The sequence below is a fragment of the Thunnus maccoyii genome, chromosome 19, assembly GCF_910596095.1.
Source record: "Thunnus maccoyii chromosome 19, fThuMac1.1, whole genome shotgun sequence".
In the NCBI taxonomy this organism is placed as follows: Eukaryota; Metazoa; Chordata; class Actinopteri; order Scombriformes; family Scombridae; genus Thunnus; species Thunnus maccoyii.
In genome coordinates this window covers 25,337,684-25,362,853 of record NC_056551.1, presented here as the reverse complement: position 1 = coordinate 25,362,853, position 25,170 = coordinate 25,337,684, and the positions used below count along the sequence as shown (strand labels likewise).

Below are 25,170 nucleotides of genomic sequence, written 5' to 3'. Positions count from 1 at the left end.
ACACCGATCTTTCGGAAGTGTTGTAAATAAATATTTTTAGAAAACAGAGTCAAAGTAACTCTTCAGCTGAATTATAAAAACAATAGATAGAATCATTGAATTTCCATTTATGTCTGTAAAATTTAACAAAAAAGAAAATAAAATTTGTTTATTATATATACATGATTGATTATTTATTTAAAACATGTATCTTCGTCTTCCTTTTGATAATTAAAAACAGCAAAAAAAAAAAAAAACAAACAAACAACAAAAAAAACATCTTTAAAAGAGAAACAGAAGCGATTGAGAAGGGGGTGTTCGCTGTGTGTGGCCGGCTCAGCCCCGGTGGGCGGGGCCGCTGCGGGGGCTAGAGAGTCATATGACCCGCGCAGAGCCAGGCTGAGCAATTCCAATATGGTGGCCAGCTTGGCAGGTCTACGGTTCCTGTTGATGATATTGTTGTTCTGCGGGATCAGGTACGGCGCCTGCAGCCAGGGAGCCCCGCAGGTTCTGGGGCTGCGACTGGAAGACCCGGCGGGCCTGGTGTACATGAAGGATCGCATCGTCTTGGCGCCAGTAGGAGCGACGTTCAAGCTCCGTCTCTTCGGGGCTGATCTGAATGGCAGTTGGCCGTGGGTGGCGTTCGCTTGGGCGGCTGGCGGAGCGGCCGGGGCGGTCGGGGATGCGCCGGACCCGTGCGAGCAGGAGTCAAAGCGGCAGGAGTCCGCCTTCCAGGTGACGGGAGAGTTCACCCCGGATGAGGACCACGGCGGGCTGCTGACGGTGCAGGTGCAGCACAGGAGCGAGCATACCCTCCACCACCTGTGCGTGCTTAGCGGGGGGAAATGGGCATCTGTGGGCCCGGACAGACTGCGCGTAAACACCGCCAGTTTGCCAGCAGACTACATCCCGCCGTGGGGGCTGGCCGTGCTGATAGTGCTGCTGCTGCTGGTCTGCGGGCTGCTGAGGACGGTCAACCTGAGCCTGCTGTGGCTGGACCCTCTGGAGCTCTACGTCCTCCACAGCTGCGGCTCCGAGGAGGAGAAACGGGCCGCCAAACGCCTGGAGCCCATCAGGAGGAGGGGGAACTTCTTGGTGAGCTTCTGTAAATAGATTGGAGAGAGAAGAGTGTCTTAAAACAAACAGCTAGGAGCCTAAATGAACAGTGAAACATGTTTTTTCTTGCTGTAATCATCTTAGAAGATCCCTTCATAAAGCACTTATAATGGAAGTGATGGAGGACAAAATCCACAGTCCTCCTTCTGTGTGAAAATGTGTTTAAAAGTTCAAATATGAAGCTTCAGATTGATGCCAGAGGACAGCTCCATCTTCTGTCCATCAGACATTGTCATCAGATGATTTAAAGTCCAGTAACTGCTTCATGTTTACTACTACTAAAATGTTTATCTTGGTTATCATAGTTCCTGACCTACTGACCGTTTCACCTTGCAGAGCCACAAACTGGACTGTTTGACCGCTGCTGTGAAATTTATATTAGATTTATAGATATTTTATTCACCCCGAGGGAAATTCAACAGCACAATATGACCAAGAGATATTAAGTAAAATGTAATAAAGCAATGTAAATAGACATCTAAGAAAACAATAACAAACAGATGATGTCTGGATATGCCTTCTAGGTTAAAGGACGAGTTCACAATTATTCAAGTCTGCCTTAAAACAACAGTCAGGAGGCCAAAATAAACATTAAAACATGTTTTTCTTGCTCTAATCATTCCTCCTGTTCATACTGACCATTAGAAGATCCCTTCATGATGCACTTACAACTGTCTGAGGAAACACAAAGAGGGAATTTGATGCTAATGATGCTGCTGAAGCCTCATATAAGCTTCAGATAAGCTTTTAATGCAGTTTTGCACTAAATGACTGTGTGGACACACTGTGGATTTTGGCCTCCATCACTTACTGTTCATACGGACACCTGACTTGCTTTAAGACACATAAATTGTGAATCTATCCTTTTTAAAGCAGGAGGAAATGAGATTAAAATGCTGTTCTGTTTCCCAGACATGCTCCCTGCTGTTCCTGTGCGCTGTGGGACACTCGGTCCTGGGTGTGCTGCTGTACCGGGCGCTGGGCTCCATCGTCTCGGCGGTGTTCACCAGCGGTTTCCTCATCTTCTTCCTGGCTGAGCTGGCGCCTCACATCCTGTGCTCCGGTTACGGGTTCCAGCTGGCGCCGGCTCTGACCTGGCTGGCCCAGGTTTGTATGGTGCTCACCTGCCCCCTGTCCTGCCCTCTGGGGCTGATCCTGGACCTGGGGCTGAGGAGGGACATCAGCACCTGCGGGATTAGAGAGAGAGCCATGGAGATGATCCGCACGAGCGTCAATGACCCTTACAGGTAAAAAAAAACCAAACACACTCACACAGGTCACACACACACACACACACAGATCGCCTCCCGGTCTGATCCGGACTGTTGTGATGTTTTGTGCAGTGAGTTTGTGAAGGAGGAGTTCAGCCGCGGGGCGCTGCGCAGTAAGACGGTGGAGGACATTCTGACTCCGCTGAAGGACTGCTTCATGCTGCCCAGCACGGTGGTCCTGGACTTCTCCACCATGTCTGAGATCATGCAGAGCGGATACACGCGGGTGCCCATTTACGAAGAGGAGAGGTGAGGACAGCGATCAACATGTCTTCCTCTCTGACGGCCAACAGCAGCAGAAATCAATCAATGCACCGTAAAGCTCCAACTAACGATTATTGTGTCAAGTAATCAATCAATCATTTGTTCTATAAAATGTCAGAAAACAGTGAAAATGCTTGTTATTATCTCCTAAACTTCAAGTTAACGTCTTTAAATGACAACAAAGAAAGCAAAGGCAAAGAAAAGTTGCAAATCTTTGTAACCAAGAAGCTACAAATGATTAATTTTTGGCATTTTTGCTTGAAAAAAGTGACATAAAACAATAAACCAATTACCAAAATAGTTGCAGGTAGACCTTCTGCTGATCGATCAATTGATAGAAGACTGAAAGAGTTAAACTGAGAAAAGTTCTGTTGAAAATGAGGTTACATATAAACGTTGAATATACAGTAACTGCATGTTGGAATCTAGTCACTGAAATGTTGCCGGTTGTATTTAAACTAAACATCTGGATCACTTTAACTGTATTAGTGTTGCAACTAATCAGTATTTTCTCTATCAATTAATCTGCAGGACATTTTCTCTTTTAATCAATAATCTTTTTGCCCATAAAATATCAGACAATAGTGAAAAATCACATTTTGTTACAGGCCAAGTTTGTCCAACCAAGTGTCCAAAACTTAATTATATTCATTTTAATATCTTAATAGACAAAGAAAAGCAAACAATTCTCACATTTGAGAAACGAGAACCAGCAAAATATTTGATGTTTTGACTCAAAAAATGACTCAAATGATTCATCAATCGTCAAAATAGTTGCAGATTAATTTCCTGTCGATCCATTAATTGACTAAAAGTTTCAGCTTCACGCTGTTTAATTAAAATTTAGTCCAGTTTTAAACTAAATGTCAGGACACATTTCAGCTGCTTACTGTGATAGTTTCTGTTTGTAGAGAAAAGAAAAAGAAAGAAAACTCAACAACATGAAAGGATGTCTGGTGTTGAATTTTTTATAGAAATAAATGATAATTTTCAAGGTTTGACATTTAAAGAAATAATGTCGTCTTCACAGGACTAATGCTGAACAATCGCTGCTAGAAAACGTCACGTTTAAAAAGGTTGAAAATAAATCGACTCTGCAGGTTTCTGGATATGAAGCAGAAAACATATTTCTGCCACAAAATGATGCTTAATGTTTTCAGACTTTTCTCCAAGGTTTTCCATTTTTCTACTGAATTACGAGACACTTTAGTTCTTCGTGCCTCGAATGATTAAGTAAAATATCAATTTTTGGTTGAACTGGTCACCAGTAGACAACCAGTAGACATAGACATTCTTTAAAGGAGTCATAAGTAAAAAAATCTTCTGGTTCCAGCTTCTTAAATATCAATAATTTCTGTGTTTTTTAGTCTTCTATGATTGTAAACTGAGTATCTTTTGGTTGTGGACTGTCGGTCGGGACAAAACAAGACATCTTAGGTTGCACTTTGGGATTTAGGAAACATGTTTCACCATTTTCCAACATTTTATAGACCAAACAAGTCATCGAGAAAATAATCGATAAGTAGACAAATCTTTTTTTGGAGCCCTAAATCTGTTACTGTAACATAAATATATTATAAAGCAGTTATTGCCCACTATAATAAACAGTACAAAACAGGTTAAACAGCCTTATTTTTCCATTCAAACTGCAGCTGCGAGGCAGAAAAACACCAGCAGTTCAATGTTTAAACTGTTCATAACGACCAGCTATGAGGACAGAACATGTTATTGTTTAAACTTTGGGTTTCTGTTCAGTCACTTTGTCTTGGAAATGTTGGTTTAGTTGACTTATAATAACTCAGGAGACCAGTGAGTGTGGTTTCTCTACACAACTTTACACATATTCAAACATCATCAACATGTGTCTTTGATTCTCCAGGTCCAACATTGTGGAAATCCTTTATGTGAAAGACTTGGCTCTGGTGGATCCAGACGACTGCACCCCAATGACGACGATCACCAAGTTCTACAATCACCCGCTGCACTTTGTCTTCAACGACACCAAACTGGACGCCATGCTGGAGGAGTTCAAGAAAGGTGTTCGTCAGAAATACGCATAAAATATTCAAGCAGAGGCGTCTTTGCTGTGTTTTAGACCATGTTTTAGACTCGCTACTCGACTCTTTCCCTCCGTTAAAACAAGCAAACAGTCACTGTTTCACTTGATAACAGCAGTGTTTTGCAGGAACACGGGGGGTGTTCAGAGAAACAGATCACATATAATTATCTCTCCGGTTCATTTATTATCCCTGCTGTGTTAAAAGCCTGGAAGAACACGAGAACTCGCTGTGCAGAAATTTCTCAAGTTTGAAAATCTGCATCTCGACGAGCAGCAGGGTGGATCTGAGCGTCGAGTGTCAGGGTTTATTGACGAGTCAGAAAGATCCAAATGAGTCAAATCAAGTAGATATATTTCAACAAACGTTACAGTCTTTTTAGTGCCAAAGTTCCTGTTTTTGTTACTATACTTCCACAGTTTGATGCTATAAAGACTCTAAATGATTTGAAAGCACATTTGAAGGATCTTTTAATATCCAGTATGAACAGGACGAATGATTACAGCGAGGAAAACCTCTTTCACTGTTCATACAGACACCTGACTGTTGTTTTAAGACACACTTGAAAAAATTGTGAACTTATCCTTTAAAGTGAAGTAGCACGATTAAAACAGAACATAAATCCCACATTTGTGCATCTTGTACATCAGTGTTAGCCTCTTGGTTGTCTGTCAGCTCCTTCATCATCTTTGACAGTCGTTCAGAAGGACCGACCTGGTAGAAAAAGGTGTTACATGAGCCTTTAGAAACTCCTGCAGGTTTAACTGAGCTAATAAACACTTTTACAGCTGACTAAATATAAAACACTATAAACAGACTGGAAGAAACTGGCTAGCCTAGCAACACCGAGGCTACAAACAACCCATAGTAGTGCAAAACGCCGTCTGTAGGAGCTGATGTTGCAGCCATATTCAAGAAGAATATCTAAGCGTTACTCTATCTGCACAGCTGCATCAGTCTAGAGGAAATATATCTTTACTAATTTGATTGAACCGACCCTTTTAATAGAGAATGTTTGACCTTTGACCTGTACTCCTGTCAGGCAACTCTCACATGGCCATCGTCCACAAGGTGAACAACGAGGGGGAGGGAGATCCTTTCTACGAGGTGCTGGGATTGGTCACCTTAGAGGACGTCATCGAGGAGATCATCAAATCAGAGATCCTGGATGAATCCGACGGCTACCGTAAGCGAGACGTTAATGAACCCTTTGAACCCGAGACACTACTTATCTTAGCTTAGCGTGCTTATCTTCAGAATATGTCGGGTTACTCAGAATTTGCATGTGAGTTTTATTAGACATGATTTAGAACAGTTGTTTAAATAAAAGATGCAGTTTTGTGCAATTTAAAAAAAACTGAAGATCTTTATCGTTTATCTCTTATTGGGACGTAAGAGCTGTTTATGTCAGTGAATCTAACAAGTTGTGTATCATGTCTGTGTTTATTGAAGCAAATTGCAATTGTCGGGTGCAAAAGGTTAAAGCTTTAATATCTCTTCGGTCTTTCATCTCTTTTCTCCTCCGGCAGTGGACAGGAAGGTGAAGCGTCCTCTCGCTCCGCTGGAGATTCCTCTGGAGCCTCGCAGCGTCCACGAGGAGTTTTCTCTTTTCAAGCCTCCAGAAGGAGAACCCAAGATCCGCACTTCACCGCAACTCCTGCTGGCTACACACCGCTTCCTGTCCAGAGGTGTGTGTGTGTGTATATATGTGTGTGTGTGTGTTGTTTTTCACACTGAACATTGTACTCTCATTGTCCATCCGCTAAAGGGCAGATAAGAGAAGATGTGAGCTGATAAAAATGTACTGAGTCGCCTTCAGTTATCATCATGTGCTGAAAGAAATGAACTTAATCAGCAGCGACTGATGTTCAGAGAACTTCTCCTCCTCCGTTACAAACAGGCCGCCTGTCTTTATTGGTGACGTTCAGACTGTATGTTGCCTTAAAGGAACAACTGCAAGGATTAATCAATAAGTGGATCAACAGAAAATTACTTGCCCACTATTTTGATCATTTTTTTAAAAGAAAAAATGTGTAAATTCATTGATTCCAGCTTCTAATTTTTTAAAAATGTGTCTAAACTGAATATCCTTCTCACAGTGATCGATGTTTTTCACCATTTTCGGACATATTATAAACCAATCGAGAAAAAAAACATCAAATTAATCGATAATGACAATAATTGTTAGCTTCAGCCTTACTGCAGACACTACTCAGGGCAAAAAAACACTCTTAACTCTTAAAGGCCGTGATCTAGACCACATCTGGCAGTGAATTTAGCAGCATCTATAGGTGCAAAAACACCTAAATAGACCTTTTTTTTTAGATGATTTATATTATAATATTCAGACGACTGTACCTTAGTGTCTGTTTTTGCTGCGAGTCGATTCCCCAAAAGGCTGAACTGAACTGAATCAGTCAAATATGAGACACAAAGTTCTTTGTAGTAAAGATGCAAATAAAAAACGGTCAGAAAGTATCATGAATATCATCTATAAAGGAAACTAACAATGATTCTCAGCTGGGCTACATTATAATATCTGTATTTATGTTTTCTTCATCGTGTCCCGTCGCCTCTGAAACCTGAACTGTGTGGATGTGACTGAAGTGAAAGACTGAGTGAGGTTCTGGTTGACTGTGTGGCTCTCGTTGAGTAAATAGGTCACAGTTTAACACAGCGTATGTAATGATTATGTTACTGTTATATTCTGTAGTTCAGCTTCAGGCTCAGTATCGATGCATTCAGTCTGAAATCAAACTGTTGTGGGTTATTGCAGGTCAACAGATCGTGTTCGTCTAGACATATTTGACAGTGAGTTCATTGTATCCTGTGTCTCTGACCTTTGACCTCCTCCCCTCCCCCCCCCTTGTAGAAGTGGAGCACTTCAGCCCCGGACGTGTGTCGGAGAAGGTCCTGTTCCACCTTCTCCGTCACCCCAGTGTCAACCAGGAAGTGCACTTTGACCCCGGCAACCGGCTGAGCCCAGGCCACTATCTGTACACACGCAACCACCCGGTGGATTATTTCATCCTGCTGCTGCAGGTTTGTGCTCCAGTTCTGCATCGACTCCACAGAATCCTTCTGCTGGACAGGAAGTCACCTCTAGGTTTAACTTACTGCCAAGAAAAAATGATATTAAAGTGACACTGAAGTCTGCATAACGGCTGTTTGTTTGGTTGTTTGTTGTCAGGGTCGTGTGGAGGTGGAGATCGGCAAAGAGGGGCTGAAATTTGAGAACGGGGCGTTCACATACTACGGTGTGTCTGCTCTCACGCTGCCATCTTCAGGTGAGATGAAGAACTGCAGGAAGATATGTAACTTGAATTTAAAGCATTTAAAGATTCTCTATATTTTTCTTACTGTCAGCAAATCTCATGTTTGCATCCAAACCAACAATGAACTCATCCTGTTTACAAGTATTATGTGTGTATCCAAAGCCTGATATGTCTTATTCCTCTGTTGCTGTCCAAAAACTATTAAATACACGTCAGTGAACTGCATGGTTGCACTGATTGACATGTTCATCATCATGAAGAGTTTGGTCACGTTAGTTTGTTTAGAAATTACATCACAACCTCTTGATTTTGTCCTTAGGATCTTTGAGAAATTTACAGTGTAGTTGAGGAGGTTGTGATATGAAGCACAACAAGCTAGTTAAGCTGTAAACAGAACCATGTTCCTGCACATGCTCAGTAGCGTCTGCCTTACACAGAACTACTCTCCAGAGACTGAAAACGTGATCACTGTTATTCGTCTTTAGAGCCGTTTCTAAACAAACTAACATGACCAAACTCTTCATGATGAAGGAACATGTCACCCAGTGCAGCGGTGCGTCTCACTGATGTGTTTTTAATAGTTTTTGGACAGCAACGGAAGAATAAAATATATCAGACTTTTGATACACACACAATACTTGTTAGTAGATCAGTTCATTGTTGGTTTGGATCCAACAGATTTGTTGACAATAAATAAAAATATAGAAAATCACCAGTCAAATCCTTTTAAAGGAAGAATCCACCTTAAAACAGACTTTACATTGTGCTTTTCTACTGATTTCAGACAAAAGTCACTATCTGCAAACACAGTTTGATTATCAGTGATGTCATTGATGATGTCATTGATGATGTTGTCGGGTGCATTGACAGTGAATTAGTGATTTACACTTTAGTTCAGAGATATGACATTCATGAGTTTGATTTTGGAAATTAGACTTCCAGCTGTGAGTGAGAACATGTTCTTATATCAGTTTATATCAGTTAGGGCTGTGATTAATGATTAGTTCAGTTATTGATTAATCTTGTGGTCATTACAACTTATCAGAGCCCGAAGTGATACCCTTCAAATTGCTTTTAATGTCTGATCAATCAGATAAAACAGAGATAACAGAGAAGCTGGAAGCAGAAAATGATTGATTTCTGCTCTATAAATGACTTAAACTCTTAATTGATTATCAAAGTTGTTCATCATCACAACACTTTAAATGCCCTGTAAAATATATATATATAGATATAGATATATATATATATATATCTATATATATATAATGTAAGGAAATAACATATGAAGTCAGTTTTAGGTTGGATTTTCACTTTACATTTAATATTTATTGTTCGGTATGTGAGGCTGAAGTACTTCTAAGTAATTATTTATGTTCCAACCTTTTTTTACTGCTAAAATCTGCTGCATCATATTCTACTGTGTTTATATAACTGAGATTATATATATAGAGGACATAACAGTGAGCAGGCACATAGCTTTAAAAAGAAAGACGGCACCACAGCTAAAATCTGCAGGATTGCAAATATTATGCTGACTGTGTGTGTGTGTGTGTGTGTGTGTGTGTGTGTGTGTGTGTGTGTGTGTGTGTGGTTACAGTGCACCAGTCTCCAGTGTCGACCCAGCGTCACTCTCCCAGGGATCCCTTCGAGTCAGCAGACGCTACAAGCCCGTCCAGCTACTGTCCCGACTACACCGTCCGAGCTCTCACTGACCTACAGCTCATACGGGTGTGTGTGTGTGTGTGTGTGTGTGTGTGTGTGTGTGTTTTCATCCGTCACCACTAAAGGCCAACATACACCGTGCGATTCTGGTCCCGTCCTCGATAAAAGTCGACATCTGTGATGGAAACTCGATGAAATCTGGAGGTGTTATAAGTCGGGCTTCCACCTCAACATCAGTGGTTTTAAAGCCGCTGAGTCAGCTCGCGTTATGTCAGTCGAATCACTGCCTGTTTTTTTTTTTTTTAGCTGCATCATCATATACAGAGTAACGCAGGCCGACAGCATGACAGGCTGTAAAGTTTTATAGATTCTCGTCTAAATGACCTGAATACATAACCGTGATGGAAGCAGGACTACGTGATGCGGAGACCGTCTCCTGCTCCGACTGTGACGCTCGCAGCTCTGGTGTTAAATGTTCGTGAAGGCCAGACGCTGGTAAAAACCTCCTCTGATCGATTCTCCGGCTGTCAGCAGCCAATCAGGAGAGACGCTCTGTGGTGCGTTAAGATTTAATAGCTGAACTAATACCAGGACCCAGACATTTTTATTCCTCTGACTGTGGAAATCTGACGTTTTCACATCACAGATGATGAACAGCATTAAAACAGGAGTCTTACAGGTAACATGAGCCTCATGTAGCTGTTATAGAAGGTCAGTGTGAGGCGGCTGGATTGTAACTGTAACTGGATGGAGGAGTCGAGGCTGTGTCGAAGAAGGACACTAATAATGTTAGTATTTGTAAGAATGAACATACAGTTTTTAGGAGAAGAAGAGATGAAATCTGACAGACTGTGACCAATATTTTATTAGACTAATCTTACACAGTGAGGTGTGCAGTGACTTGAAAAGTCTTTGAGAAGCATTGAAATCAGTTCTCTCAAAAAAAAAACCCTCAAAAGGTTTTCAGTTTTATTTATATAGAATATTGTTATTTCCCTGCACAGGCTAAAAACTCCAACCCAACAAAGTCTCTCTGATATAAACGTGAGGTCACTCTGTTGAGCCACACATTTCATCGGCGTTGTCATAGAAACACAAAGCATTATTATCATGTTAAATGTTATATTTTATTGACTCAAACTTTTGAAGTAAACTTATTATAGTCCTCAAACTGTCACCGACAGTCATGCCCATAAATATTAATACCGACTGTCTGTTACAGAGAATAACCGAGCTACGTAATCCAACAACAAATAAAGATTTACAGCCAACAAACAACTTCTCCCTGATGCTCTGCATGATCAACTGTCATGTATAATGAACGCACACATACATGCATATGTATTGTATTTATGATATAATCAATATAACAATATTTTATAAAGTGGCCTATGTGTGCTCTGTGTGTATATGAGTCTGACCCGAACCCGATAAAAGTCGATCGATTCCAAACCCGAAACGACTTGCATGTCAGGACCTGACGGCTTCCAGACCTGAATATTGTCTCTTTCCTGCTGTTGATAGTAACACTAGTTGTATTTGTGCTCATTTGTACTCATCCACTCACAAAGATTTGATAAAAAAACTTAAATGACCTTAAATTAATTCTATTACTAGGAATTATTGTTATATACAGATGGGAAAGTACTCACAAATTTCATGTACGTATAATAAATAATCATAGGCTTAATTTTCCCGACTGGTTTGCCGTCATTTTTTTGACCAGTATGACTGTAAAAATGTACTTAATTTAATTTATTTTATTTTGGTGACCACTCCAGAAACCCTCTGTGAATGACGTTGTATGAGGCGTTTTAGTGTTTTCAGGTTCTGACTTCTGATTTTGTGTCGTAGGTGACACGTCTCCAGTATTTGAACGCTCTCATGGCGTCCCGCACCGGTCAGAGTCCAGATCCTCCTGAGATTAAGATCCTGCCCAACAGTCAGACCAAGCTGCTCAACGACAGAAACACCACACAAGGTAACTACTCAAAACGCCGTCTGACCTCCAGGGTCTGCCGCCGCCACCGCCGCCGTTGATGAGAACTAACGCTAAAACTTTTAAATCCTGCTTTGTTGTATTTCTGAGAATGTATTTTCCTGTTTGCCTTCAGCTGAACTAAAACAATTTTCTCTTTCTCTTTTTCTTCCCTCCTTGCGTACCTCCATGCCTCCTCTCTCTCCTCTCCTCTTCTCTCTGGCCTGTCAGAGTTTCCTGTAGACTTTTCTTTCTTTGATACCATTGAGAACTACTGTTAGTGTTTCTTTTGCATGAGGTAAATGAAATGCAGCCCGTCTGTGGCATGATAACAGACACAGACTGTACATACGGTTTACCACACACACAAGCCAATCCATGAATCAATGTCTCTTCCTGAAAGTGTAACCGGACTCTTTTTATCCTTCATCTTGTAAAACCAACAAGTCCCACTGGGTGTGGTTTTTTTTTTTTTTTTTTTTTAATCTTTATGAGACACATGTTCTTGTCTGGTTTAAGTATCAGGATGTGCGTTTGTATGTGTGCTTCTGTTTCTTCACTTTGTGTCCTCGTTCCTCATTTCCCTGAAATCATCTGACTGATCAGTTTGATGTGTAAACTCTCACAGTTTAGGGCTCGTATTTATCAGAGTAGGAAATCACTCCGAGGCGGACAGAAATTCACATTGTCGGTCCCAACTTTTAGGACAAAGAGTAAAAGCATTTTATTAACTTCCGTAACTATAGAAATCACTCCTTTGTGTGCCGATATTTAGGAGCTGCAGATGTATCCTGAGCTGTTAATAGTTTCTAGTGATGTTTTATGAAAGCTTGATGATCGTCTCTACAAAGAAAAAAACATGTTTTGTAACGGGGAACATGAAGCTTTGTAACAGTGATGAATTGAAATTGCACATGTGAGAGTGGCTGGATAATGAATCTCAGCATCATTACAACAAGTCTGATATTTTTATAAGGTCTTAAATCTTATTATTTATTTATGCCAGAGACGCTGTGTGACATCACAGAAATAATAATTCTCCCCTCATGTTTGGAACATAAGTTAACAGAGGCAGAGAGGATGTCATACAGTGGTGGTTTGCAGTATGTGTCTGTGTAATATATGCAGTGTTATGGTGGTTGAATGAGGCTGAGTCACATTAGCCCAACTGACTACTTTAGTTTACTTAATAGGCTTCATTTATTTTTTTAACCCATGTGAGCAGCTTTGTTTACAGTCTAAATGGCTTATATATTAGGGCTGTAGTCTCCTGGTCGATTAGTTGGTCATATGCTCTCGTCCGACTAAATTCTCATTTGTCGAATAATCTCTGTTTTACTTTCATAATGAGAGAAGTGCTACGTCAATAACTTTCCCGCGGCGGGAGGGACAGACTAACAAATCACCTGTGAAAACAACGGGGGTGTATTCAAAACACCCCTGTTGTTTTCACAACTTTGAACTCGCCCAACCTAATGGAGACTGCTGGTTCTAACTGTAGTCAACGTTTACTGAGTGTTAACGTGAACGTACTGAATGTCTACTGAATCAGCGTTTCTCGTGTAATAATATCATGCTACGTCAATAACTTTCCAGGATTAATCCATTATTTCCCGCGGCGGGAGGGACAGACTAACAAATCACCTGTGAAAACGGAGGGTGTATTCAAAACACCCCCGTTGTTTTCACAACTTTGAACTCGCCCAACTTGATGGAGGCTGCTGGGTTTAACGGTACTCAACGTTTACTCAACGTACTGAAAGTTTACTGAATCAACGTATCTTGTGTAATTATATCAACGAACCACCGCCAGGTCAAAAGATATTTTTTAATGCCAAGAATAACGCTAAATATCGGTAGCGTTGAGGAATAGGGCAGTGCTTAGTATGTTTGCGTAGCGAGTGGGAAAGAGCGGCGGGAAAGTGACGGTGGATGCGAGCGGGACAGAGGAAAAGGTTAACGGTAAGTTGTCAGTCTGGCAGTAAATGTACAGTACAGACTAAAGTGTAGTTAATAAATGCTAAAAAAAAGTAAGGTCTGTTGTTTCAAGTGCTGGAAAAGTGAATGGGGTTAGCTCATTAGCCCAAAGTTAGCAACAATAGGTTAGCTTAAAGGTAAAACGGAGAAATGTGAGTTCACTGTGCACTCTGTCCCGTTACCCCCCTACAATACGTCCTCATAGTTTCATACTAGTAGGATGCTTCATAAAGTAGTAGAGTATTTTAGTCCTAAGTTAACTTTCAGGAGTGATTCTGTAAAGTTTTGATAAATACGAGCCCTGGTTCATCTCTCATGTTGTGTCCTCTCAGAAACTGCATGTCTGATCTGATTCAACTGTTCATTTCCGTCCAGAAGACACAGAAATGACAAGAATCTGTGTTGTTACGTAACTGTGTGATGACCTGAAGGGCAAACGTGTCCTCTGGCGTCTATATTAGAGATTCACAGCTTTCTACTGAGACAACTCATGAATGAATCATTTTCACTTTCTGGAGTCGACATCGTTAATTAGATTATTTTTGTTTTGTTTTGTTTCATTGACAGGACTGATAATATGAACAATTAATCCTTAATTTACATCTGAAAAAACACCAAACGTCTTAATCTAAATGGTGTTTGGTAGCCAGAGATCCTTTAATTTGTCCATTTATTTGATAAAAATAAATTTTAAAGCCTTTAATCAGCAATTTAATTCCATTTTTAAGGAGCACATTATTTATTCATTTATTTTAAATATTTGACAGATCCATTAATTATCAATTAAGTATTTTCAGGTGAAAATGAATGAGATTTTAAGAGATTTTAGTCTATATTTATGTAAAATTAATGGATTATAATATATTAAAGGGTTTTAATTAATTCACCTGTGTGGACTAAGGGGGTTTTCAAGGGTTAAAAAAATAACATTTCAGGTACCTGAAACGCTTAATCTTTAAAAATGCTTAAAATTTTTTAAGGAATTTGAATTAAGGTGCAAATTCTAGGGTAAATTAATGAATTGAACATTACAAATTAAAGACATTTTAATGGATTCTCTCTTTTTTTGATGGGTTAGATTATTGATAGGATGAAATGTAGTCTTCCTGGTAACATTTAACTTTAAAGCCCCTATTTAGCATTTATAAGCAGTATATAAACTGTTAATAAATGGTTTTTAACACACTATAATGTAGTTATAAACAAATATAAATCTTTATTAATATATTAGTCAACAATTACAACTCCTCCTGTGGACATACATAAACAGAGAATGAATGACAATATAGTAAGATACAGTTGTAATACTATAAAATGTGTCTACATAGGAGAAAGTTGTAATTGTTGACAAATTCTGTACATTAACAAACACTTAAAATGTTTTTATATCTGCTACATCTACATTATAGTGTGTTTAAAAACTCTAGTGTGTAGTGTTGTGCTGCTTATACATGATGAATAGGTTAAAATATCCTGTTCCCATAAAAAAAGAGCAGAAAATATCTGTAAATGTTTACTCATGCAGTAATGAAATAAGATATTAGAGTAGAAGAACCTCCAGTATGGCTGTCTGAGGGTGTCACATCACCAAAAATTCAAGACAAGATGGTGCAAAAGTGACGAGATCAGCCTGTTAAAGAAGCAAAACAATTAGTGAAAAATTCATGTGTAAATAAAAAATATTCCACCTAATAACTGAAGCTTCAAACAACACAGATGTTTTTGTTTCTTAACAATTCTGGCTCTTCTTCGTCTCTCTTGCGCCGTCTTTCATGTCCTGTTTCCTGTCTTCTTTCCCTGCGTCACCTTTTAAGCCCTTTTTGACATCATCATCATCCCCCTCGCTCACCTCAGCTCTCCTCTCATTGGTCGGGTTCCACAGGTGGCAGTACAGCCCAGGAGAGCTCCACAGAAGAGGAGGCTCGTGGGTAGTGCAGTTCTGTCTGCCTGCTGTTAAACAAAAAAAAAAAACAAGAAAAAAAAACAACCCTGCACCGAGTGCAGATTTTTGTTTCTGTTAGTTTTTATTGATGAATCATCTATGGCTGGAACGTAGTAATTGGACAAGACTGGAGTGATTGATGTTGTCGTCTGTACATCCGCTGCATTCCCATCTGCATCCCCCCATTCCTTTATATACTTTTCATTGAAATTATTATTTTATGTTGTTTTATACACTTTGGACAATATCTGTGTGTGTATATATATGTTGATTTGGTGGTGCCTTTCTTCCAGGTTTAGCCTTCCATACTAAACTCTGCATTGCCATTCCTCACTTTTATGTCTGGGTGCCAAAGCTACATGTTTATGTTTGTTTGTGTGTGTGTGTGTGTGTGTGTGTGTGAGTGTGTACTGAAGCATCCGTCCATTTGAGACACTAAACACACAAGTTGGTTAAAAGCAGCTTTGCACATTAAATTTGTGCACTGTTGATAGTTTTAAGATGTTTTAAAAGCTGTAAGGTGTCTTCATACCTTACAAAACATTATTGCTGTCATAAGCACAGTAGATCTGTGTTTATAGCCAAAAAAGAAAAATCATTTTCACATATTCCAGTTCAGAAAGTCAGAGGGAAAGGACTTCCAGCGTGTCCCAGAATAGAATAATAAGACATTACAAGCTCCTTGTTAGCAAAGACTTTTATTACAGTTTACAGTTTATGACAGTTTATTATGGATGCAATCAGTATTTTTATAATAATAACGTCTTAGCTGACAGCGTCAAGGCTCGTAGTGATGAACCCACAGAGAATTATCAGTGACTCTGCAGCACCTCTCGGCTTTACAGAGCTTTATAGTGAGTTTCAGCTCATTGTTTTGCTGTTCAGCTGCAACTTTACTGTTTTGGTTCACTCTCAGCGCTCTCATAGCGTCGTGTTTCAGAGAAAAAGCTGTAAAAAGCCGCTGTACACTACCTGCTCAGCACCAAACAGACACAGTTAGCTGTAGACTAGCTGGTGAAGATAGTGGAGGTTTTAGCAGCTAAAGAGCCAGATATCTCCCTCAGGAGTTGCTGCTTTTCTCTTAATTTTACTTAATTATAAATCGAATCTCTTTGTGTTTTGGACAGTTGGTTAGAAAAAATAAGACTCACCTTGGGCTGGAGGAAATTGAGATGACTATTGTTCGCTATTTTCTGGCCTTATATCGGCTGAACAATCAATTAATTCAGAAAAAAAGAAGGGACATTAATGGATAATGAAAATAATTGTTAATTGCAGCTCTTTGCAATGTTCATATCCTGGGATAATTAAAGGAAAAGGTTGTTATTGTCAACAAATCACATGAAAATACCAAAAACCAACAATGTGTTAGTCTGTCTCTGTGGCTCTCAGATCTAATTTCATTGGTTCCCACTGAATCTGTAAATCAAAATTATATTGCTTCATCTTTAAAAAAGTCTCAGTAATCTCCTTAAACAGCTGGACACTGTAGTTTTATCAAAAATTACTCAAACAGGAGGAAATAGAGCATTTCTTGGGGACTATTTTCAGCAGCAGATGAGTATTTATACATCAGGCTTTAGATACACACACGATACTTGTTAGTAGATCAATTCATCGGTGGTTTTGGCTGCTTTTCATGAGATTTGTTGACAATAAGAAAAAAGGAAGAATACTGATTGTATGATGAGTCATTTCCAGATTGTTCATGTTAATAGTTTGACATGTGAGAACAGCCACAATACCACAATTTAACCCTGATCCAGTCCAGTAGAGGTCCAGCAGAGGGCGCTATGCATCTGATGCCTGTACTGATCTCACTGTGTGTAATTTAATCCCCCCCAGAACTGCAGGTCAGATTAACAGTAAAACGGTGCATGCAGTCAGATTCATCTGTAGCTAAACATTCATTTGTTTTTGCCGAGATGACTCATAGCACACGTTTGTGCTTCACATATTAACCTTAAAGCACCTTCTTCTTTGTTATCGTGTTTCCCCCCACATATTTCAGCTCTGTTAACATTCCAGTAGCCTCAATATTCACATCTGCAACAATTAGTCGATTTAATCTGCAACTATGTCGATATTTGAATAATCGTTTCAGTCACTTTTTAAAGCAGAAACCAAATATTTGCTGGTTGTAGATTCTCAGATTTGAGGACTTTTCTGTGTCATAAATGGCAGTAAACTGAATATTATTGTGTTTTTGACACATTTTGATCAAACAAAACAAGACAGCTGGAGCATCAACATGGCCTCTAAGAAATTGTAACGAGCATTTTTCACTGTTTTATGACATTTTATAGACGATTAATTGATTAATGGAGAAAACCGTTAGTTGCAGCCCTACTCTGATTTAACCTGTTTCATCCGTCTGTCTATAAATGTGTGTGTGTGTGTGTGTGAGTGAGACAAACAATATTCCAATAGTACATGTCAGCAAGTAGGCATTCAGTCTCCATCTTAACTCCATTACCCGTATTGTATGTTGATAGGTTAACATGCATATTAAGCATCCGTCAGTCATTGTTGCATGTGTGTGTGTGTTTGTAAACATGTGGAAAATGTCAGAAATGGCCTCTAAATAACCCCCCTGTGTTCACTCGTGTTTGTATATTAATATATTAATGATCAAGTAGGAAATTCTCTTCATGAGGTGTTCAGAGCCGTTTGACAGGATAAACAAAATCAGTGTTTTAAAGGACGGGTTCGGATGTTTTTAAAGTCAATCTTAATGCAAACTAATATGCTTATATAAACCACTACATTTACCTGACAGATAAATGTTACTGGTTGTTACTGGTTACGTTGCAGATTCAGATTTTACACACAAAATAAAACAATTAAAATCTGATGCACTATTATTATTGATTAAACTATCCAGCATCATTTAAGATTTAAAAGCTCCACTTTGAACAGACGTTAAGTAATTTTATGTACATTGTGCTTATAATAACATCTCTTTCACTCGTCACTTATGAGTAAAAATTTGAATACAGGACTTTTTCTAAAGTATTTTTAAAGTGCTGTATTAATAGTTTTACTTCTTAACTCTTATTATTTTCAGCTGTGGACTGTCTTGATCGGGTCAAGCTGAATCAATAGTGAAAGGTCGAGCAGCTTTTCAGCCCTTCAAATATAACAGTGTTATTACGAAATTGCTAGAGTGCAAAATTCCCCCTAATCAGATAAAGAGCAGAACAAAGCTGCTATCATTACTCTAAATTTAGGTTAACGGCTAACAGCTAGTCAAGTCAGTTTATATATAGAGCACGTATGAGAACAATAAAAAGTTGACCAAAGTACTTTCCAGAGAACTGAGAAATACAATCATATAAAAAACCAGACATAGTTATGAGGATCAAAGGGGAAAATAAATGAATTAAAGTGTAGAATAAAATAAATGGAAATGGGATTTAAATTCTAAAAACACAACAGTATCACACAGACAACAGATAAATAATAGAGAGAGAATATAGATAAATCAAATAAAAACATATCTTCATGATGACGGATGGTAACACCGTGGCTTCCATGCAGTGGACGTGTTCTGTAACTCCACATAATAACATAATAATACAGTCAGATAACGATTTAAGTACGTTGTGCTGATAATAACGTGTCTTTCACTCTTCACTTATGAGTAAAAATTTGAATACAGGACTTTTAAAGTATTTCTAATGTGCTGTATTAATAGTTTTACTTCTTAATTCTTATTATTTTCTTTATTTTGTGTTTCCATGTTATTAATACTGTAGCACTTTGAGTTTCACTATGAATGAAAAGTGTGGTACAAGTTCAATGTATTAATATTATTATTTTAAAAAAAACAGTTTTGATTATTTCTTCTACCACTGCCAATACCAGCATTCTCAGTAAGAGAAAGGGTGAAAATAAACATTTTGCCCCTAAATCACTAAATCCGCTCCTGTTCGAACTGTTGGTTGTACAAATCAAAACATTTTAAGACGTCAAAGTGAGCTCTGGGAAATTTGGATGGACATTTTTTACTGTTTTATGGTGTTTTTATAGACCAAACAATGAAAGGACCGATCAAGATAGTTGACAACTGAATCAATAGTGCAAGGTCGAGCAGCTTTTCAGCCCTTCAAATATAACAGTGTTATTAAGAAATTGCTAGAGTGCAAAATTCCCCATATCAGATAAAGAGCAGAACAAAGCTGCTATCATTACTCTAAATTTAGGTTAACGGCTAACAGCTAGTCTAGTCAGTTTATTTAGAGCACATTTCACAGTCATAAAAAAACCCAGACATAGTTATGAGGACCAAGGGGGAAAATAAATGAATAAAAGTGTAGAATAAAATAAATGAAAATGGGATCTAATAATAGAGAGAGAAAATAGATAAATAAAATAAAACAAAAACAGAGTGAGACCGTTCATATCTTCATGATGACGGATGGTAACACCGTGGTTTCCATGCAGTGGACGTATTCTGTAACTCCACATGATAACATAATAATACAGTCATTAGAAGTAACGATACAGAAGGGAGCTAACCTGGAATGCTAACGTTAGTAGCTAACGTTTGTAGCTAACGTTAAAACAGACGAACACACATTTTAAACCATTCATTGCACTTTGCAAGTCTAATCAATTCCTCTTTCTGTCCATTTGTATAAACTTTCTCATTCATTGCACCATAACAACCATTGTGTCATTACGGTTTTTATATTAGCTAGGCTATGATTGGTCAACCACTGTTTGGGCACGGCGTGGGGTTTAACAAACGGTGAATTTTGTACAAAAAAGACTAAATTCGGAAGATATAGACATGATTCATCTAACTCAACTCAACTGAACTTCAAAGTGTATTATTGCCTGATATAAAGACAATTTTGGACCTTTCAAGACCACTGAGGAGAAATAAATACAACAAATAACTCTCCCAGCGTACACACAGTACAGCGTATTGGAGAACTGTTTTACAGTAGACTTGAAAATATCCGAACCTGTCCTTTAAGTAGCAGCAGGGTTGTTTAGGAGTCGGCTGTGTTACAGTGTTATATTAGCACTATTTCTGTCTCTTTGCATCTTAATTCCATGTGTATGTTTGATTCATTCAGTGTTATCACTCGCGAGCATTTTGCCATATTCCAGGAGAAATTGTTGACTGTGTGATTCTGAGTAAATATTTTTTAGCTGTTTACTTATATATTTTTTTGTTGTTTTTTTGTTGTTGTTGTAATAATTTCATTTCTTTGGTATCAAAAGACTGAATGTAAAAAGATAATCATTACTTCGTGCTACTTATACTGATTGAGAGAAATGTCGGGTGGGAGGGTTGACGACGTGGAGAGCTGTGTATTAATATATGACTGCTTAGGTAGAATATAATTCAAGGGTGTAGTTTATAGGTAATCGGTCTCAGTTTTCAGGTACAACACTGTTACCACAAGAGTTATTGAGAACTGAAGTTTAATCAATTCCTCTTTCTGTCCAGGTTACATTTGTATAGACTTTCTCAAAACTTTTTTGGGTGCATTGAGACTCCATTGCATTTAACACTTTCAATAATTAAGTTTCTTAGGAAATAAACTCGATCCTGTTCTAAATGTGTTGTCTTTGTTTTCTTTTTCTATTCCCATGCACAGAAATATCACAGAAAATCAAACAAACCAGAATTAATATCTCCTATAGGTGAATTACCAAAAAAAAAACCTTGAGCGGAAATGCCTTGAATTCTACAAAAATGTTGAAATATCGCAAATAAGTTTTTATGAGGTGGACTTAAATGTCCATTTATGTGTCTGCTTCACTGAAGAAATAATCAGATCTGTGTGGAACGATGAGGAGACTGTAACGCTCCTCAAATTAATACATGAAACAAACAGAAATGTCATATTTCCATCATGTTTTCTATGTTATGTTTCATTTGTTTCAGTGTAAGAATGATGACTTGATGTTTCCAGGGATCTGATTGGTCAGTGGTCGCACTGTTGGAAGGTTTTGATCCAGTCCTCTGACATTTAACCTACCTCCGGAGCAGGTTGGCCATTCAGCATAGGTTACCATGGTGATCCACGTGGGTTAAAAGTGAGGCTGCTTCATGATACAGAAAACTTAAAGGACAGGTTCACAATTTTTCAAGTATGTCTTAAATCAACAGTCAGGTGTCCGTATGAACAGTGAAAGAGGTTTTCCTCGCTGTAATCATTCCTCCTGTTCATACTGGACATTAAAAGATCCTTCAAATGTGCTTTCAATATAAGTGATGGAGGCCAAAATCCACAGTGTGTCCACACAGTCATTTAAAAGTTGATGTGAAGCTTATTTGAGGCTTCAGCAGTCTGAGTTAGTCATATCAAGTGGATATCTGACACATTTACAGTCTTTTTACAGCATCAGATTCGCTCTTTGTGTTTCCTCCGACAGTGTTTCCCTGTTGAGCTGCGTTGGAAGTATAGTAACAAAAAGAGGAACTTTGCCACTAAAAAGACTGTAACGTTGAAAGATATCTACTTGATTTGACTCATTTGGACGCTGAAGCTTCATATTAGCTTCAGATAAACTTTTAAATAGGTTTTGCACAGAAGGAGGACTGTGGATTTTGTCCTCCATCACTTCCATTGTAAGTGTGTCATGAAGGGATCTTCTAATGGTCAGTATGAACAGGAGGAATGATTACAGCAAGAAAAACATGTTTCACTGTTCATTTGGGCTCCTGACTGTTGTTTTAAGACACACTTGAAAAACTGTGAACCCGTCCTTTTAAGGTGAGATCAAAAGTTGGCCATCATGGGAAAAACTCCTACATCTCACTGTGAGACTCATCCACTGATGACTCATGTGGAGCTTTGGTGACCACAGACAGTCTTGACAAACCACGTCTACACCACGTCTACAAACTAACCGATCAGAATATGATATGAAACAAGAGACTGGCAGACATTGCGACACTATCCACATGAATCCAGACCTTATACTTTCATTATACACAATGTAAAAGACATGTTTTGAGATATAGTAAAATACTCTGCTTTGAATAATAATTTGCCTCTAATATGTTTTTTTCCACAAAAAATGTTCAGTTACCTTTTTCAATTTAATTAAAAATGACACTAATGTTTGATTGAAGAACATGACCTGAAGTGGTCAATGGTTTTCAGTTGTACATCTGACCGCAAGTCTTTATATTAACTCTTTTATTCATTGAGTTCATTGTTCCCTAAAAAAAAGTCACGTCTTAATTTATTGTAAAAGTGGTTTTCTTTCTACCTTTCTACCTTTTCATATTGCATGTTTTTGCGGTTTCGTATCCTTTTCATAATTCCTTATAATACATTTTTTAAACTAAATATGAAATGAAACAAACCTGATCTGATGCAATGAGAAATCAAGGGAGGAAGTAGACAAAGCCTGAAGCTGAAACAACATTTTTGTGTAATCTGTTATTTATTCATGTTAATCTATTCATTTAAGTATTGATGTGATCATTTTTATTATTATCAACATCATCATTAGTTAGAGTTTCTGATGTTTAGTAGTGAACTCTGATGCTTTTGGGGTTGTGGGAGATTTCAAAGAGATATACACTCACTGAGCTACTTTACGCTTGGTTACCACAAACTGAAATGTGGTGATGATAACGACCGTTTACGTGCAGAACTACTTCCTCAAATGCCCTTAATGTTAAATTTAGGAAAAATGGGTTTTAAAACCAAACTTGCTGCTCACACAAAAGTAATTAAAACAAGAAATGAAAACTGCATGGTATTCCCAAAAATACCAAAAATACACACAAAAAAACTATCACAAACCAAACTGGTCACGCGCTGACGGTCCAGTTCAACCATATGGACCTCCTTTTGTCACACTATGGCTAGATTTTAACCTTACAGTTCTTTTAAACCACAGCTGAAGACTTCTCTGTTTGCTGCTGCCTTTTATTAAACCAAATTTGAGGGTTAATATTTTATTCTGCACTGTAACTTTTATTCTCCTGTTTTATCTGTCTTATTCTTTTTCAGCTTCTTTTTATTTCCAAATTGAACACTTTTTTATTGTATTTAAATGTCTTTTTGCTTGTGTTGCTTTTATATTCTGTCTTTTATGCTCGATATAAAGCCATTTGAATCACCTTGTTGTTAAAATGTGCTATAAAAAATAAACTTGCCTTGCCTTACAGACAGCTTTAGGCCCCGGACGAGCCCCCGTTGTAGATTAGATTAGATTATTTTTTATTTTGAATATGTTAAAACAACAAAATAAAATATATAGGCAGTGAAAGAAAACAAAAATAACAGCAAACTTTCAGTAAGCAACACAAATAATAACCTTTCAATGTATGACAAAGGGCGAAGGATGAAGTAAAGAGCTTTTCTAGTCCTACTTCCGTCTTTTTTTTAAATACTTTATCAATCAAATCAAAGCCAAAAAACATTCGAAACGACACGAGAATAAATATAACTTGCATAGAACAATAACAACACAAATCAAAAAGACACACTGCACCAAATCATATTATTCCACCTCTTTGTTTCACCCATTCTATAACTGTTCAATATGTTATTTTTAAAGATTCGTTAAAGCTTGTCACAAACTGGCTCAGGAATCTTTGAAAGCATCTTCACTTTACTTTTAGTGTCTAAAACCTTTGCGCTGTACTGTGTATATCATGCCAGACATTCAAATTCACATGACTGACTGCAGTCCGTCGCCTCGATGCACTACAGCTCTCATCTCAATTTCTGCTTTTAGCTCAGAAGTGAAAGGTGAATCGTGGGAGTAAACAGATACTGAATGACAATATAGTAAAACGCAGTAATTGTTGACAAATACTGTACATTACTAAAGACTTGTCTGCTTATAACTGCATTATAGTGTGTTTATTAAGTGTTTATATACTTTTTATAAATGCCGAATGGGGGAGTTAGAGGAAAGTGTTATCAATGAATACATTTTGATTTATGGAGTCATTTTAAGAATTTGAGAACCGTTGAGGGGTAAACACTGCTTGTACATACTGAGAGGGAACATGTTGTTGTGGCTCAAGGTGTCAAATGAAAGCCTTGATGACGTCATAGTGACATCATTAGGGAGGGCTCTACTGGGATTTGATTACAAAGAAAAAGGTCAATGGAAAACCAGCATTATGAGTAACTTGCTCCAACATGAACACAAAAAAAGTTTTGATTACGTTGTCTGTGCTCTTCTTACTGGTTTTAAGTTGGACGGGGCTCAGTTGTGAGGTTGTCTGCTTATGTACCAGGCCAGATCAAATCTGATCAAACTACACTGATACAATAGTCCTAATAAAGCGTATTAGATAGTAAAATGGCCATAATGGATATTTTTCATAATAGCAATTGATCAGATGAGTATATTTAAAATGAAAGGCGTCACTCTTAATGACGAATCCACAGAGAATTATCACCCAAATCTGCTGTTCTCCTCAACTCTACGGAGCATTTTAACGTCTTTCAGCTCATTGTTTTAGTTCACTCTCATAGTGTCGTTTTGGTCCGCAGCAGGCAGCTGTTTTCAGAGACAAAGCTCTGAAAAGCCACTGTACACTACCTGCTCAGCACCAAACAGCAAACAGACAGTTAGCTGTAGACTAGCTGGTGAACATAGTGGAGCATTTAGCAGCTAAAGAGCCAGATATTTCCCTCAGGAGTTGGTA

General features: G+C 38.3%; 1 protein-coding gene and 1 long non-coding RNA gene across 3 annotated transcripts; both read left to right on the top strand.

Annotated features, from left to right (window-relative positions):
• Positions 1–273: 273 nt before the first annotated feature.
• LOC121885375 (metal transporter CNNM3) lies at positions 274–16,382 on the top strand. 2 transcript variants are annotated; one of them, XM_042394770.1, is made up of 11 exons: positions 274–1,074; positions 2,008–2,342; positions 2,439–2,615; positions 4,510–4,667; positions 5,730–5,873; positions 6,217–6,375; positions 7,560–7,729; positions 7,878–7,974; positions 9,563–9,693; positions 11,482–11,608; positions 15,397–16,382. In XM_042394770.1, exons 1-11 carry the CDS (start codon positions 394–396, stop codon positions 15,537–15,539), a joined length of 2,322 nt encoding a protein of 773 aa, XP_042250704.1. In that variant the 5' UTR covers positions 274–393; the 3' UTR covers positions 15,540–16,382. The 2 variants fall into 2 exon arrangements, with proteins under 2 accessions (XP_042250704.1, XP_042250703.1); XM_042394769.1 differs by having other exon boundaries at positions 326–1,074; positions 15,465–16,382.
• A 739-nt stretch (positions 16,383–17,121) lies between these two features.
• On the top strand, positions 17,122–21,100 carry LOC121885407. The gene is made up of 2 exons (XR_006092550.1): positions 17,122–18,635; positions 19,612–21,100. It is a non-coding gene; the product is annotated as an uncharacterized LOC121885407 (long non-coding RNA).
• Positions 21,101–25,170: the final 4,070 nt, after the last annotated feature.